The 17124-nt window shown below is 32.1% G+C and overlaps 2 protein-coding genes across 2 annotated transcripts; one reads left to right on the top strand and one right to left on the bottom strand.

Annotated features, from left to right (window-relative positions):
* Nucleotides 1–364: 364 nt before the first annotated feature.
* Nucleotides 365–1986, bottom strand: LOC110613270 (UDP-glycosyltransferase 86A2). The gene is made up of 2 exons (XM_021754321.1): nt 1442–1986; nt 365–1351 (listed from the first exon to the last, which is right to left on the bottom strand). Exons 1-2 carry the CDS (start codon nt 1959–1961, stop codon nt 456–458), a joined length of 1416 nt encoding a protein of 471 aa, XP_021610013.1. The 5' UTR covers nt 1962–1986; the 3' UTR covers nt 365–455.
* A 4127-nt stretch (nt 1987–6113) lies between these two features.
* On the top strand, nt 6114–16649 carry LOC110613837 (dolichol kinase EVAN). Its single transcript, XM_021755183.1, has 14 exons — nt 6114–6475; nt 6752–6864; nt 8254–8442; nt 8672–8776; nt 9166–9236; nt 9324–9404; nt 9507–9715; nt 10181–10370; nt 10515–10580; nt 10908–10996; nt 11091–11205; nt 11608–11659; nt 11772–11872; nt 16062–16649. The coding sequence occupies exons 1-14, from the start codon at nt 6282–6284 to the stop codon at nt 16173–16175; spliced, it is 1689 nt and encodes a 562-aa protein (XP_021610875.1). The 5' UTR covers nt 6114–6281; the 3' UTR covers nt 16176–16649.
* Nucleotides 16650–17124: the final 475 nt, after the last annotated feature.

The following is a 17124-nucleotide window of genomic DNA, read 5'->3' as shown; positions in this document are numbered from 1 at the left end:
GAGGAAAACACAGATGCAGAAGAAGGAGATCGGAAAAGAGAAGAAGAAGGAGAAGAAGCAGAAGAAGGAGATCGGGAAGGAGGAGAAGAAGAAGAAGAAGAGGAAGAAAAAGGAGATCAGAAAAGAGAAGAAGAAGAAGAAGAAGAAGAAGAAGAGGAAGGAGATCAGAAAAGAGAAGAAGAAGAAGAAGAAGAAGATGAAGGAGAAAGAATGAGTATTTTAGTCTTTTTAACTAAAATTAACGGTGATTTAACTGAAAATCTAACGGGAGGGACTAATGTCATAGTTTTTTAAAATCACAGTGACTAAATTGAAGATTTTTTAAAACAGAGGGACAAAAGATTGCATTTCACTAAACCAGAGGGATTAAATTACAGTTTACCCATAATACTAACAAAAAAAGACATGGTGCATATGTAGCTGTGATTTTGTGGTTCTTTGGCTTGGGCTATGTTTTAAATCTTGGCCATCAATTTCTTGATAAATTGGCTCAAATTTTGCTCTGATGATCCACTAGGTGACACTGCATCTTCCAATGTCTTCTTCAGCTCCTTAATTCTGTTCTTGATTTCATCCTCTGATTCTCCATACATCAGACGGTTAATATTATATGAAACCTCCTCCTTGGTGATCACCTTCTTGTCGCTCAAATTAATCCCAATCTTCCAATCATCAACCACTAATTTCCTGTTTGTGAATTGATCAGTATACAGAGGGAAACACAATAACGGTATTTGACACCATACGCTTTCAAGTATAGAATTCCACCCACAATGGGTTAGAAATCCTCCGATTGCTGGGTGGGCCAACACTTCTTTCTGACGGCACCAAGGTATAACTATCCCACGGTCAGCAACCTCTTCTTTAAATCCAACGGGTAATGGATCAGCATCCTCCGAGCTCACAATATCAGGGCGAAGCACCAGAACAAAATTCACTTTGCTAAGGGAAATCCCATTTGCTATCTCCAAAAGGTCTTTTTCAGTGACATGGGCATAGCTACCAAATGATACATACAACACCGAGCCGATGGGCTGTTTATCTAGCCACTGGGTGCATGGTGACTCGGACCACAGGCTGGTGGCTACAACGGTGGTGCAAAAGTCATTTGGAAAAATGGGTCCAATTGCATAGAATTGAATTTTGGCTTGGAGAGCTGATATTGTATCAGATTCAAGTTCTTGCACAGTATTGCATAAAACAAAATCTGAATTTTTAGTGTCATTGAAGCAATTCTTGTGAATTTGGTGACAAACAGATGTAGCATCTGTTTCTTGTAGATAGGAAACCAAATCCTTTGGTTGTATTGTCTTCACTCCTGGTATGTAATTTACGGCATCCTCCCGACGATCTGATCACAAAATGAAAAGGGATCTTAGTTTCTTACTAAACCGTTAATCCAGTGAAAAAGAAAATGAAAAATATTGTAAAGGTAGCATACCTGGGCAATCAAAATGACCATTTAATCTTAGAAGATCCATATGATAATACAAAGTAAATACCAAAGCAGGTTCTGTCCAGAAGGAAACATGAACGAGGCCAAATTTTTTGGCAACCTTTGAAGGCCATACAAAGAAGGTATCAGCAATCAGACAATGAACATCTTCTCCAGAAGCAACAATCTCAGCCACCTTCTCCTCTGCATGGGCTGAGAACACATGCAATAGAGCTGCGCAGAACTGATCATGGTTCAATGATCGGTCGAACCCAACAGGAAGCCCATCAGAGATGGTGGTGTAGCGGATGTCGAGACCTGATTCGGGGACCTTGGCGAACAACTCTAGACCGGTATTGGGATGGGCTTTGGAGGTGTGGTAGTGGATGGAGTCTGTGTGGACGAAGGTGATGGTGAAACCTTGAGAAGCTAACTTCAGAGCAAGGTGGACAGCTGGGTTTACATGACCTTGGAGAGGATAAGGGATGATGATTGCATGAGGCTTCTTGTGCTTATTGTCCGCCATTTTTAACGAGGCCGTTATTGCAGGAAGAGAGATATATATAGTGGATGGAGTGTGTGGTGATGAAGGTGATGGTGAAACCTCGGGAAGGCGTATTGAGAAGGTGGACAGCTGGCAGTGCATGATTGGGGTAGGTAGGTGATGAAGATTGCATGAGGCTTCTTTAGCTTATTGTCCGCCAATTTTTCATGAGGCTTTTGTTGCATGAGTGCTAAAATCAATTTTAAGTTAGGAGTTACAATCGATTATCACAAATATCGATTATATGTAACAGCTAAATTAATAATTAACAGTTTAATTAAGAAAAAATTTAAACTTAAAAATTTTACATTAAACTTAAAAATTTAAATATTTTTTTTAACACCAAAATCTAAAAAAAAAATTGTTATTATTCAGTTTCAGCGGTCAAGATTTCAATTGCGAGATGCTTTGCAAAATATATTGTAATTAAAATATTTTATTGTTGTTCTTTATTTTAAAATTTATCAATTTAATATAAATTAATTTATGATATATTTGGATTTTAATATTTAAAATTTAGATTTTAACTTTAATTTTTTGTATATATTATTAATAAATTATAAATTTCAAATTATCTCATTTTACTTATTAAAAGTTTCTTATAGTGGATTTTAAACGATATTTTATAAATAATATTAAATTTTCATGTTCACAATTTTATTATATATTCATTGGTCTAATCGATTGGAAAAAAAAATTACTCAAAGTTGGAAATCCATACTTCAAACAGTTAGGAAGGAGGTCTCCCTGTCCGAACGGGAAAGGAAGGACCGACGGTGTGACAACAAGAAAGAGATTAGCTCTCAGAGAGAATGAGAGATGGGCTGAGCTGTGAGCTTACTTTTTATGATTTATTTGGGCTAATAAATTTGAATTTCCGAATCAAGCTCTTGTAGCCAACAAACGTGTGGGTCTAGGCATAAAAAATTAAAACCTCTTTTCCCTTGAAAAAATTATAATTTTATTTTTAGAAGAATTTATTAGTTGATTTTTAATTTTATAAAAATATCTATTAATTAATTTTTTATATTAAAAATATTTTAATTTTTTATAATAATTTATAATTAAAATTAATTAATTCTTTTTAAAATTTCATAATATTTTAAAATTTTTAAAATTTATAAAAATATCTATCCGAATCAAGCTTGTGCTTATTGTCTGCCATTTTTTACAAGGCCTTTGTAGTAAGAAGAGAGATATATAGGGCTTTGTTCTACAAGTAGAAGGAGAGGGGAGAATATTTTACGAAGCTTTTGTTGCAGGAAGATATAGGATTTTGTCTATAAGGGTGAGGGGGAGATACCCATATCGAAAATTCTTACTTTGAATATAAATACAAAATAATTATTCAATATATTTGGTGCACTGCGATCTTTTTTTTTTTTATATATACAATTTAAATTATATATAAGTATTTTTATACTATCATAATTTATTTATCAAATTTTTAATAGATTGCTAATAAAATAATTATATATATTTCATATTTAATAAGATAATTTTTTGAAGGTATTTAGAGATTTTTAAGAGTAAACTTTCTCAATCAGTGGCGGAGTCAGGAGCTTCCCTTTGGTAGGGCACTGCTGCAGCACCACCGGCTGTGCCGCTGCGGCACCTTCATTCACCTTCAAAGCATTTTTCGGTCGCCGGTACGGCACGTGCTCCCGTCCGTACCTTCCCTCCGCCCCTATTCTCAACTCACCAATTTAATGGATTGAAATTTAAGGTTTTTAAAAGTTATTACCTTAAAAATCTTTCACCGTCTTAAAAACAAACAGAAGTTTTTAAATTTTGAAAAATTTTTCATTATCTTGCAAAATCTCCTCTCAAATATAGTGTTAATTTTTTTTTTTTTAGGTCCACATTTATTACAATTTTCTTGAGCCATATGACTTGAATATAATGCTTTTAGTAATGAATTTTCCTTATCTTCGAAAAACAACAAGATAAAAAGTAAGAGATGGAAAAGAAAAAGAAAAAGAAAATTTAGAGGTATTTTGTAAAATATAGATATCTTAATTAAAATATTTAAAATATTGTGCTTTATTTCAAATTTTATCATATTTTGTAGAAATTAATTTATGATACATTGGATATTAACATTTGAAATTGACAATAAGCTTTAGTTTTAGTTTACATATTAAAAACATTTTATAGTAGATTTTAAATTAAAATATTTTATAAATAATTTTATATTCACACATAGTAATGTGTTTGTTATGCTTATAAAATTATGAGAAACTAACAATTTAATTTTTATGATAAAATTTATTAGTTAGTTCTTTTATTTTAAAAAATATATTAAAATATTTTGATATTTTAAAAAGTTTATTAATTATTTTTTTTAATCTTTATATATTTTTTAAATTTTATATAAATATTAAAATTAATTTTTAATATGGTTATTTTTCTTTTTGAAAAATTATTATCAAGTGTCTGAATTTTTAGTTTTTAAAAAATTCACTGATGCATCTTTATTTTAAAATTATTTAAATAAAATATTTATGTATCGCATAAAATTAATTTTTTTATTTTATCAAATAAATTACTAGTTAATCTACTTACATGAAAAATTAATCATATTTATCATATTTATTTTTTCTGAATTTATATATTTTTAGTTAATTATACTTAAATAATTTAATAGATGTAATAAATATAATTAATTTTTTAAATAGAGAGTGATAATTTGAAATTCAGAAAAAATAGGATTTACAAAGTGTTTTCTCAAAACTTGCTGAGAGAGGAGTCTTCCTCTCTTTTTATCCTCTCCTTTTAGTAGCGTGTCTCCCCCTTTCTGGTACGGAACCACCTCTTTTTCCGTATGGGCAAGTACGTATGGACAATACCGTGATTCCTCTTGTGTCAGGCGGCCATTTAATGTCCTCCGGTGCGAAGACGGACAGGGTTGCGAAGTGATCGGGCTTATTGTCCTTTCTTCTCATGACAGGGTTGGAGAGAAAAAGGTCGAATCCAGGAGGGGCCGGGTCTCAGGTTCGAAAGGATTGGGCCGGTCCGACTGTTGGGACTAGCGGGAGTTTGGTCTCGAAACAGAGTGGGATGGGACGGGCTCGGTTTGGAAGCCTTGAGGCCTCCAAGTTGCGGACCGTTAGGGTCTTTGATAAAGAAATCTGGCGCTTATCTGAGAGAATTATAATTTTTTTATTTTTTATAAATAATATAATTACAATACTTGATGACATAAAAAATATTAAAAAATGAGTTATTGGTTTAGAAATCTATTATTTAAAATTATAAGTAAATTGAGTTTGAATTGTTAAATCCAACTTAAAACCAGCATTTAGGATATATTTATTGAGAAAAATAATTATAAGTATAATAGTTAAAAATGATAAATTTTAAGATTTTTTTATAAAAATTTATTTTAAATTATATTAAAATATTAACTTTTAAGGTTGATTAGAATGATGGCGTGACGCTTTAAATTAATTAAAATATAAATAAAATTAATTATTTAATTTAAACTATATTAGTTTAAATTTTTTGTTTATGTTTTATCTATGCAAAAAGTTAGAGATTTTTTTAACTAACATCCCTAATTAAAATATCAAAATCATTGTACTTCATTTCAAGATTTAACATATTTTATAGAAATTAATTATGCTATATTTGGATGTTAACGTTTGAAATTGACCATTTAGCTTTAATTTTAGTATAAATTATTAATAAATTGATTAAATTATATCATTTTACTTATTAAAACATTTTATAGTGCATTTTAAATAAAATTATTCTACAAATAATTTTATATTGACATATAAATAACATGCTTACTATGTTTATAAATTTATTATACATTTTTCATTTGAATCAATTAAAAAAATATAGTTAATATAATATCATATTTTAAATTTTCATTTCCAACGATTTTAAATTATAGTGAATTCCGTGAATTGAAGTTTTCAAACTAAAATTAAAATTTTAAAAATTAAATATATAAAAACTACAAAAACTTGATTGAAATTTATAAATTTTTAATATTTATTTGACCAAACATAATATTCTTTAGTTTTCCCTCCTTTCATGGTGGGCACGTGGAAACCATTAATTGGATAAAACACGTGTTTGTGGGGCCAGAATTAGAGTTAGCAGCAAAGCGGAGAGGAACAATACGCACTCGACACGCGCTTTGAAGCCCACAGTTTCTTCGTTGGAGCCGTTCCCAAAAGAAAATTCTTCCCGCGAAAACAATTTCCACCGTTTCCCCTTCTTAACTAATCTATCCTCTCCCTTCCAATTTTGATTTCTTCTTCATTTTGGCCGTGTAGATATTTAGCAGCCATGGTTGTCCGCTTCTCGCCGTTCCTCAACGGCGAGAGAGCCGTGGTTACGATTTTCATCGGTTGTGTGCTCTTCTCTCTTCCAGTCTCTCTGCTCCTCCACGGCGTTGCGCTCTCTCTCCTAGCTCTCTTAGCCCTTTACATTGAGATACAAGCTGATATTTCCTCCTCTTCCCTTTCTCAATTCGAAACACGGTAACCTTAATTCCTTCATATTTCCCAAATAAGTTAGGGTTTCTTGAAATTGAGATCTAAATAAGGCAGGACTTGAACTAGACCTATCTTTGCTTTTATATTTGGTTTGTTTTGTGACTCATTTCGTGACTCAAGCCAGAAATTTGGTTGTCAACGAGTGATCAAGAGACTTCTTGAGCTAATTGCGATGGGAGTTGCATTATTTGATCTAGTACGATGTATTTGACAGTAATAATAAATTAATCTTACATTTTTTGGTTGATATATGAATTTCAGGCCTGGTGCTTCCACGGGGATTTTGCTTGGTGCGGTTACATTACCTGCTGTTATGCTGTCTAAGTTGATACAGTTATCAAGAGCATTCTCATTTCATGAACTTGAGTCTGCAGGTACTAGTGAAGCACTCATTCTGGCCTCAAATGGCTTTACTATCGCCTAGCAGTCTATGAAATTTTCATAATCACTTAGATTCCTTTATTGATTACTTTGTAACTTAACGCAATTACATTTTTGTTGTTAATAATAGGGTAAATTATACTTTGGTCCCCAACTCTTAAATCCCTCTATAATTCTATCCTTTTTAAATGGATAAACTACCCATTAGTCCTTAAATTTTAAATTTTAACATAATTAACGAATCGATTCCTGTATTTTTTAAATGAATTCTAATCTTTTCACTCATTTCTTGCAATTGAAATTATGAAAATATCTTTATTGTCTCTTTTTTAAATTAAAAATATTAAGAAGTTAGAGTTTCATTCATTTTCCACGTCTATTAAAAATGTTTACATTTTGATTTTTTTATTTTTATTTGAAAGAACACTCAAGTCTTCATTCATTTTTATCCAGATTATCATATTCAACTAAATTTTAACACTCTTTATTTTTCAATTTACGTTTATTAAAATATTATAGTACTTGATAATTTTAAATTTTTCAGAAAATATTTACAATTTCAGTCATTTTTAAGTGGTACCAAATAACTTTTAAATAGATTGTAGATTTTTACAACAAGCATCTGGAAGAAATTGTATTTTCAGAAATTTGATCAGCTACTAGTTTTAAACTAATGTATATAATGGATGGAAGAACAAAATTACTAAATATAGAGGAATTTAAGAATTCAATTTTAAAATTACAAGGACTAATATATTAATTATGTTAAAACGCAAAGACTGAAGTGTAGTTTACATAATATAAAATGCTTCACCCGCATTAGCAAGGATTCAAGTGTTATCGAGGGTATTTTAGGTTTTTGAAATGTTTATTCTCCCTTTGACTTGTTTGACCTATTGACTAACGGAATTATGGATAGAAGGACCTTTCATTTAGACGGACTTATTTTAGAATAATTTAAGTTTATAAAGGGATTTAAGTGTTTGATTTTAAAAATACAAGGACCGATATATTAATTATGTTAAAACTCAGGGACTAAAGTGTAATTTATCTTTAATAATAATATATAGCTGCGAATTATTTCATACTTGGTTCTGATGGTAAATTTTAATACAATGTGGCTGTTAGATGCTTGTCTGTATTTGAATTATGAATATTTTAGCTCTGCGAATGAGTTTCCATTGTTCTAAATACCAGTTGGTTGTGTTGGCTGGAAATTGAGTTGCCATCTTTTGCATTGGTGATCAGATTTGTAATTTATTGTTATCTGCATTGTGATTCCTTAAACTCCATTGAGAAGGAAGGTTCGGTGTAGTGTGATCTTCAACCATCTACCTTTCTAGGTATTCTTTTTATGATGATGTGTTTCATTTACTCTGCAGAACTTAATTATCTGGAAATGCAGTACTGGGCAACATATGGAAGCTGCTTTGGTGTGCTTATCTTCCTCTGTTTTGTCATGTGGCATTCACTGGACAATGCTCACTCCCCTCCACATTGGTCCTGGGCTGCTAAGTTTGGTTTAAGTTGCATTGTTTTATGTGCCGCACTGTTCATTTTTTCTAGTACTGGTAAGTCTGTAATTCTGCAGCTAGTGTTATGTATGTCTTGTGGGGTTCATCTTTGTTGGCTGAGATACCTTAAAGCAAGCAAATTATATCTTTTCCAGTGATTAATTGAACATATCATTTCAAGATAATTAGAAATATGTATAACAGTAGCTTAGTTTGTTGTTCAGCTGATGAACGTTTGTATGACAGATTTCTGTTCCCGATTAAAATGTTTATTTATTTTTTGCAGGGATGCAAACAATGTTAAAACTACTGTGGGTGCTCTTTCATGGATTTGCAGCTGTGAAATTAGTGCAGCATCTACTTAATACTTTTCCTTCATGTGCTTCCATTGGTATGTATAGCTATCCTAAAATAATTCTGCTTTGCTCTAATAGTGATTGTTTATTCCAACAGTGTAGTTGGATATAGGGGTTAATAATTTTATATAGTTAGAGACTGGTCTGCTTTCCTTCTCTTGCAGAAAATGGATTGAAATGTATCATTGGTGCATGCTGTAATTTATGGCTACTGACAAAAATATAAGGTCTTTGCTGGTGATATACATTATAGAGACTTTATTGCCACCAATTTGCACATCTCAAATAATTAGTTGCTGACGTTAATTTCTGTGCAAATAAATTTCTAAAAGTTCATTTCTATTCTTGTAGATGTATTTTTATGTATGACTTTCTCTATTTCATTAAGGCTTTCTCTGTAATTCTATGTTCTGTGTCTTTGTAGGGGAAGCAATTTTGGTGACTTTGGGTCTTGTTGTCTACTTTGGCAACATGTTGGCCTGTACCATTTCAAAGGCTAGTGCTTTCACAAGATATTTTACTATTCCCTGGATTAAGCCAGGAAGTTTTATGTTATATTGGTAATGGATGTTGTTTGAACAGCTTCATGGGTACTTGATTTCATCAGAGTCCGTTCCTGTACAATATGGAATTCAAAGAAGTGAGATTAGTACTATCATCCAGGTATTATATTTTAATTGTCAACATTATCAATAAGAGAATCATTTTAAGGAATTAGTTATGAATGGCATAGCTGGATAGTAAAATTTGTTCTCTTTCATGCAGGGTGTACTTCTTGGTCTTCTTCTCTTCCCAATTTTTTTCAAATTTGTTCTACACATTTGGGATTGCTTCTTCAGTACAACAATCTTAGCGGCAGGGAATGAGAGAGGAAGAGCTTTTCTATTTTTTGCTTCCCTTGGTTTTATCATGGTTGTGATCATTCCTTCATGGATGCAGTTTGTTCAGGATTTTCAAATGCATCCATTGTTATGGTAATTTTTTTCCTCCACAATATTCATTTCAATATGGAACCTTTGTCCACTTTATTCGCATATGAAATAATGTGGAAGTAAACTGTTTATTGACGTTATTAAATTAGCTTTAGAAATGGATGGGTGGGCAGTAGCCATTCTACATTGATGGTATAAATGCTGTAGACTGTGAATCCATGCTTTGCATGAGATTTCATGAGATTTGGATTTCCACAGTAATAATCTTTCCCTTTCTGGGGAAGGTTGTTACCTCATGGGTCTGAAATTGGGAACCTTTGGGATTCAATGGGTGTCTCTACCCTGCTGCCAGGGATGCAAGTCGTTTCAAACTGAAATGCTCATTGATCATGGCAAGTTATTTTCCTGGGCTTGAAATTGTTCAGACTGCAGTTTATTTTGAGGTCAAATTATTTGCAATCCCTTGTATTCAACTTTTCAGACTGACTCAACATTTTTTTTTAACAGGGTGTTGATGTTTGTCTTTTCGGAGCCAGTTAAAAGACTCTCATTATGTATCTACTGGGTTTGCGTGATTTATGTGTCTGTTCTACGGTTTTACAATATTTCAAGGAGTAGTAAGATTGAGAGGATTCTTCTTCGGAAGTATTACCATCTGATGGCGGTTTTGATGTTTCTGCCTGCTGTCATCTTCCAGGTATTCTGGGACTAGTGAAGGACTGATTCAGATTCTCTCTCTTATTTTTCCTTTTGTTCCTTTAGTTTTTTTTGCTTGTGAGCATGCTTTTGTTCTTTTTGTTTGTTTTTATAGATGCTTTACTGAATTTATTTTTGCTTTCAGCCAAAGTTTCTTGACCTTGCATTTGGTGCAGCCTTGGCAGTTTTCTTGACCTTAGAAATTATTCGAGTAAGTGAATCAACCATGCAGATTGTTTGGATTTTTATGTGATTAACCAAAATAAGTAGTTTTTAATGGTGCAATTTTTGAGTTTAAGTTGCAAATTTAGTTGAGGAGAATGTCAATTGCTGAAAACAGGACAATTAGGATTTGTAAAGAGTCCTTATTTTTGTAACTCGGAAATAGTCAATGGAGTTGTAATTTTGATGTGCATGAAAATTCCATATTGAAGTCTGAATGGTCATACTGGAGGCCTGCGACTGACTTTTGTAATTTTCCATGGCTTTTTGTATTTCGTTTTCTGTAGTTTTTTCATAATTGTATATTTTGTTCCAGATATGGAGAATTTGGCCTTTGGGACAACTCATACATCACTTCATGAATGCATTCACTGACCATCGTGACTCTGAACTTCTTATTGTCAGGCAGGGCTGCTTGTTTTCACCTCAAGTTGCTTTTGAGATGCATATGTTTGATGTGAATGACTGATAGGCACTTTTGTTGTTCTCACTTTCACAGCCACTTTTCACTTTTATTGGGATGTGCACTTCCTATTTGGATGTCTTCCGGGTACAATGATCGACCTCTTGCTCCTTTTGCTGGGATTTTGAGCCTTGGAATTGGGGATACAATGGTGAGTGTGGTTTTTACTTCGTAACTGTTGACACGCTAATTATGAAATGCATTTTTGTTTTATAGAGCTATCTCGTTTTGAATTTGTGGAAGTTTTCAAATTGCACCTCCTCGGTCTAACAATTCAGTAGCACCTGTTGGCTTCAATAAATTCTGAGATGCAAAATTATTATAAAGCAATTATAGTTTATGTCCACAGTGGGTTCTTTCACTTTACACATAAATTATACATAGATGTGTTTCTTGCCAGATTAGGCTTATTGTTGGTAAATGGGAATATGAGAATCACGGGATATAACTTTGAGGAAACCCACAATATTCCGCCCAATGTATTATTGTCTTCTTTTGTGCATTGATAATTGGATCTTTCTAGAATAAAAGATGGCTTTGCTTCTATGTACAGGCTTCAATGGTTGGGCACAAGTATGGTGTCCTCAGGTGGAGCAAAACTGGAAGTAAGTATTCTCATTCCTGGGAAAAATTAAAGAACAAAAGAAAGAGGAGTTTATTCTTGGGCAACAATTGCTTTACCCTGCTAATATGTTGTGAAACTTACCTACTTGCTAGAGAAAACCATTGAAGGCACTGCAGCCGGTATAACATCTGTTTTGGCTGCTTGCTCAGTTCTGCTTCCAATTCTCGCATCTACTGGATATATTTTTACCCAGGTCTGTCTTTCTAACCACTCATGGAAATGCACAAGCAAGTGCACACACACACACGAATGCATGCCTGTATGCATGTGCTTCTTCTGTGCCAATACCGTCTGGATTAGTTGATACCCATGCTTATCAGATTTCAAATTCATTACATTTACATTTTGTTCCAAGTTCTCATGCTGATTGTCGCAAGAGTTTCTTGCGGTTATGGGGCGAAATTCTCACTGAAGTGGAAAGTGAGTCGCCTCTCTCATTTTGATGAAAATTAGAGAAAATTATGTGTTAGAAAAAAAAAACCACTTTTGATGTAGAGATTTTAGATTTGGGATCCGTATACGTACTAGGAAGATGTTAGGCGCCTTACATCCCTAAATAGGATAGATGAATTTAAAATTGTACTCAAATAAATTAATTATCAATAATATAGAATGGAGTTTAAATTATAAGATTGATTCCTTGTATTGGACTATAAATAACTTAAAGCGCTTATTGGAACACATAAATTATAAGATTGTAGAACACATAAATTATAAGATTGTGCTCAAATAAATTAATTATCAATAACATATTTAAGTATTTGATTCTACCTTAAAGGCAAATTTGAAATTTATTATTTCTATAAAATTAGGCTTTCAAATTTGACAAACAGACAAAACTTAAAAAGAGAATTATAATGCTTGATTTTAAAAGTGAAAGAATACTTAAAAAATGAATTTTGAGTCTTTTTGCGGAATAAGGTTTAAAATTAAGTTCATTTACAAATGGATTTAAAATGCAAGTGATAATGTAGGTATATTAAATTTTACTTGAAACTAAAATAAGGTGAAATTTAAAATTGTGCTAGATTATGAAAAGTGGAAGCCATGTTTTTAAAAAGTATGATAAATTTTATTAAGCAATCTTGTAAAGAGGGGATATGATTTTACTTTATTGAAAATAAGTTTTAAAGATATGACAATTTAAGAGAAGTGTCTTCTGAAAAATGTTTTATTTATCCTTGAATAGCTTTTGTACTGATGTAAATTTTTAAACGAACGGAGTCGAGTGATATTGAAGTGATCCGTTTCATTGCCAATTTTTCTATACAAACGAAGGATGCATGCATGAATAAAATTAAAACTGGAGTAAAATATAAGAAGTTGAATTAATATGGGTTATAATTGTCACTTCCTTCAATTATGACTAATTTGCATGGAGGGTGAAGACAAACTGAAGTTTCATTATCGACAAAATTAACAGGAAACTATAACCCATTTTAATTCAATTTGAAAATTTCAAGTTCATTTTAAATGTAAAGGGGAAGTGCACATAATTTATTACTTACAATTTTAGTAATAAAATTGAGTTACTATGAGTCAAGATTTCTTCTTTTAATTAAGACTAATTTAAAAGAAGTAATTAATCACCTAAAAAGTTCAACCCATTAGTGAAAACTTTCACTCATTGGACTAAAGTCTCATCATTGGCTAAATCAACTCATAATCTTAACCTATATTTATTCAATTTTTAATAACAAATGTATTCTAAATAAAAGAATCATATGCACTTTATTAAAAAAAAATGTATATAAAGAAATGTAAATGTCATAAACATTAACTATTAAGAAGTTGAATTGATATGGGTCAAAATCTATTCCTCTCAATTAAGACTCAAATTCCTTTAGTTGAATTGATATGGACCAAAATCTATTCCTCTCAATTAGGACTCTAATTCTAAAGGAATCAGTTAGTTACCAGAGTCTTGACGATCTTTACTCGTACTAATTAAGCAACTTTAAAATGACAGCAAATATGCATACAAATTACCACTTACAAGTTTATTGAGATTTTCCTCTAAAACATGGTATTTGCCAATTTCAATAATTCGACATGCACAAAAAATGTTACAATTTTGCATATACTACACATTTAGAATATGGTCAAAATCTTACCACTTTCGTTATTGTTTTATTTATTTTATCATAAAGGCTACAAAATTATTTATTTATTATTATCATTATTATTTTTATTTTTATTCTTAAAAGCTAAAAGGGTGATGAAAGGATCCGACGAGGAATCTCGCTTGAACCCAAAAATATTTATATTTTAGAGTTTTTTTTACTATATAAAATTAGATTTTATTTATTTAAAAATAGAGCGAACCATGTAATAAAAAGTAATTCTAGAATAAAAAATAGTAACATGAGAAAATTTAAATGGTTGAAGGAATCATTTAAAAAAAATCTTATTTATTGTTATTTTTGTTATTATTATTATTATTATTATTTAAAAGGATATTAACACTAGCCTCAATCAAATATCATGTGATTCATATCCCAGCTTATTGTAATTATTTATGGTACGAAAAGAATGCAAATGTCCTAGTGAAAAATTTATTCCACTCTTTAACTTCATTCAGCCTTCATAACCGAATCCCCGATTAAGCGCATGTTGGCTGTAGAAATTGGACGAATAAATGTTTCCATGACGTCCAACACAAACTACAATCTTCAAGTCATAGAACCGCAAAAATTAAAATCCATAACAAAAAGCACAAATTCACTAACCTATCAATTGTTGTACATGTATCAATCTTGTACATTCCCAGCATTATTTCAACACCATCTAAAAACTGCATTTAGCTGCCCAAAAATATGATTCAAAATTAACATCCGTCTTCATACTCTTCTCTCCAAGGACAATTTTCAAACAATAGGTATAGTAAAATGTTGAACAACTTGATCTATTGAGAAGATGAACTCCAAGAGCAATCATCCTTAAATACTGTCCTAAAATAGTGCCTGAAGGCAGGTCCAATAATATGAAAACAAAAGTTCTTGCCACTTGCATAATCTTACAGCTATCTCCTCACAACAAGACCCAAACTCCAATCATACAAGAGACATTATAAATGCAGAGTAAATCAGATATCTCAACGGATTCAATCCATGATAGTAAACTCAACAATAAATAAATAAATAAATGCTCATTTACATACAAAGAACTGAAGTAGATAGAAAATCAATCCTCAATAAACTGTTTTATGCTTACACCACCGTGAATAATCTGGAGTAGGGGATGAAGGTTGCAACAGAGGGATTGAAATCGGTCCAGAGCGGGTCTTTAGGGAAATCACGAGAATCTAGTTCTGGCGGCCTGGTGCAACAGAGGATGGTAGTTGTGTATGGGTCTGTATAGAGCTATAGAAATGCTGGGTCATGGAACCTATAGTGTGGAGCTGGTTGAGAGATATTGAAATGGGTCTGTCAGGGAGGAGATGGGTGTGGTTTTTTATTATGGCCGAGGAAGATGAAGGGGAGGTCGTGCGAAGGGAAGAGGGGATTAGGAGTTCCATTCTGTGGAGGATGGAGGAGTGTCTCGGGTCTGAATGAAACGGTCAAGGTGAGGGGGTGAGGCTGTATCCTTCCTGGGGTGAAGGGTAGCTTTTGGAGAAGTGAAAGCAAAAACGGCTGGCTTGGTCAATTTCCGGATTGCTCCCTTCTAATTTTCTCCCCCCTTGAACAGTGAAAAATGCATGGTATATATAGGGTCCCAAAGCCGTAAATCTAATAGCTAAAAATTAAAGGGGAAAAAAAGGAAGGATGAGGATTAATCCAGATCATTTTTATCTTATTTCTTTTTGATCCGGTGGACTAAAATTATCTTTACAAATATGAAAGGTTAGGATTAATTTGTACAATTTATTTTATTTAATTTTAATCTAATGTAGAAATGAAAAGTACTAAAAGAACCAAAGGCTAGGATTTAAAAGTAGTAAACTAAAATTTAAAATTAAAAATAAAAATAATTGTCTTCATTTTTCTCCTTTTTTTAGATTTTTTCTTTTTACCTTATTGAAAATTAAAATTAAAGTTAAAAATTAAGGTAAAAGAAAGCATTAAAATTTTAGAATTAAAAGGTGAATGAAATTGAAATTTAATTGAAATAAAAATTAATATTTGGCAAAGAACTTCAACCAAAAAAATTCCATGCTTTTGCGACAAATTTCTGGGCCCAAACCTCCTGTCTTATTGTGTTTTGTGTGTGCGTGTGTTTGTGCATCATGTTCACAATTTAACACCATAACCTACTTAAAAAGGAAAAGCATTAAAAGATAAGATTTGTGGAATTCATACTATGTGTTTGATCAATCTCTCCTTTCTCTGCCGTCTTTGTGCCATTGATGCACAAGTTGATGTTTCTGATGCTAATTTATGCAGCACTGGGTCTCTCTTCTCCTAGCGGTAATTGTGAGTGGTTTATTGGAAGCCTACACAGCACAGCTTGATAATGCTTTTATACCACTTATTTTCTACAGCCTTCTATGTTTGTAACTGCAATTCAACCTCAAAATGAAGTGTATTAGCAGCCAATAAAGAAATTCTCCAATAAATTCCCTGATTTATACCACATGATTCCCTTGAGAAACAATTTTAGGTACCAACTGTTCTTAGAGAATACAAACAGCTGGTTGTATTGCATATTCTTCCATAGGTTGAGATGGCTTTTGGATAGGCTTAGGACTGACCATATTTCATACTGTAATACTGGGTGTTTTGATCATCCATGGAACGGGCTTGAGCCCCCACATGTACATTAATGAAGCATACAGAGTGAAGCTAGAGATATCAGTATAGAATTTTAGGAATTTTTTTTTCTAGAATTTTAGGAATTTTTTTTTTAAATTTAGTTATGTTGTACCAATGTAATAAAGTCTAAGAACTCAAATTTCCTTTTTGACAAATTTTGCGAGTTGTCCGGCTTGTAAATATTTTTACATTGGTTAATATGGGTACGTTGTTCAGTAATTACACTTGAGAATACCTGATATGTATAGTAATTCACTGATGATATGTTGTGTGATAATGTATTTTATATGGAAAGGGATTGTGAATTCAACAAATCTACAGCTGGGCAATGTAGAAAAAGGATGATAAGGGACATACGACTTTTCAGTGTAGATATTGATAATCTGAATATTTATAGGTTGTGTTTGAAGTCTTCTTGAAGCAAAACTTGGTATGGAATCAACAACCGACTAATATTTGTAAGAGTTGAGAGACGAGCGATTACGGAATTTTTTTTCTATTTTGGTGTGAGGAATTTGGCATCCGTTCAATCCATTAAACGTGTTTTGTGCTTTTCTCCCCATGGATGATAGCTCTCATTTTTTCCAGTAAACAAATGATTGAGACTATATGACCTTGCGGTATGACAGCTGAAGCATACCAGTTTATCTTCGAAAACTCATCATTAGTACCCCAAAGAGCATTCGGGCTGGAG

Source organism: Manihot esculenta, chromosome 4 (genome assembly GCF_001659605.2).
Source record: "Manihot esculenta cultivar AM560-2 chromosome 4, M.esculenta_v8, whole genome shotgun sequence".
NCBI classification, from domain to species: Eukaryota; Viridiplantae; Streptophyta; class Magnoliopsida; order Malpighiales; family Euphorbiaceae; genus Manihot; species Manihot esculenta.
The sequence above is the reverse complement of the archived record's forward strand: the minus strand, read 5'-3'. Positions and strand labels throughout refer to the sequence as shown.

Excerpts from the sequence above, each read along its gene's own strand:
- LOC110613270 (XM_021754321.1), bottom strand. The coding sequence starts at position 1,961 with ATGGCGGACAATAAGCACAAGAAGCCTCATGCAATCATCATCCCTTAT. Across the intron at positions 1,352-1,441 it reads TGGTCATTTTGATTGCCCAG|ATCGTCGGGAGGATGCCGTA; the intron begins GTATGCTACCTT and ends TTTTGTGATCAG.
- LOC110613837 (XM_021755183.1), top strand. The coding sequence starts at position 6,282 with ATGGTTGTCCGCTTCTCGCCGTTCCTCAACGGCGAGAGAGCCGTGGTT. Across the intron at positions 9,405-9,506 it reads AGATTAGTACTATCATCCAG|GGTGTACTTCTTGGTCTTCT; the intron begins GTATTATATTTT and ends TCTTTCATGCAG. Across the intron at positions 10,581-10,907 it reads TGACCTTAGAAATTATTCGA|ATATGGAGAATTTGGCCTTT; the intron begins GTAAGTGAATCA and ends ATTTTGTTCCAG.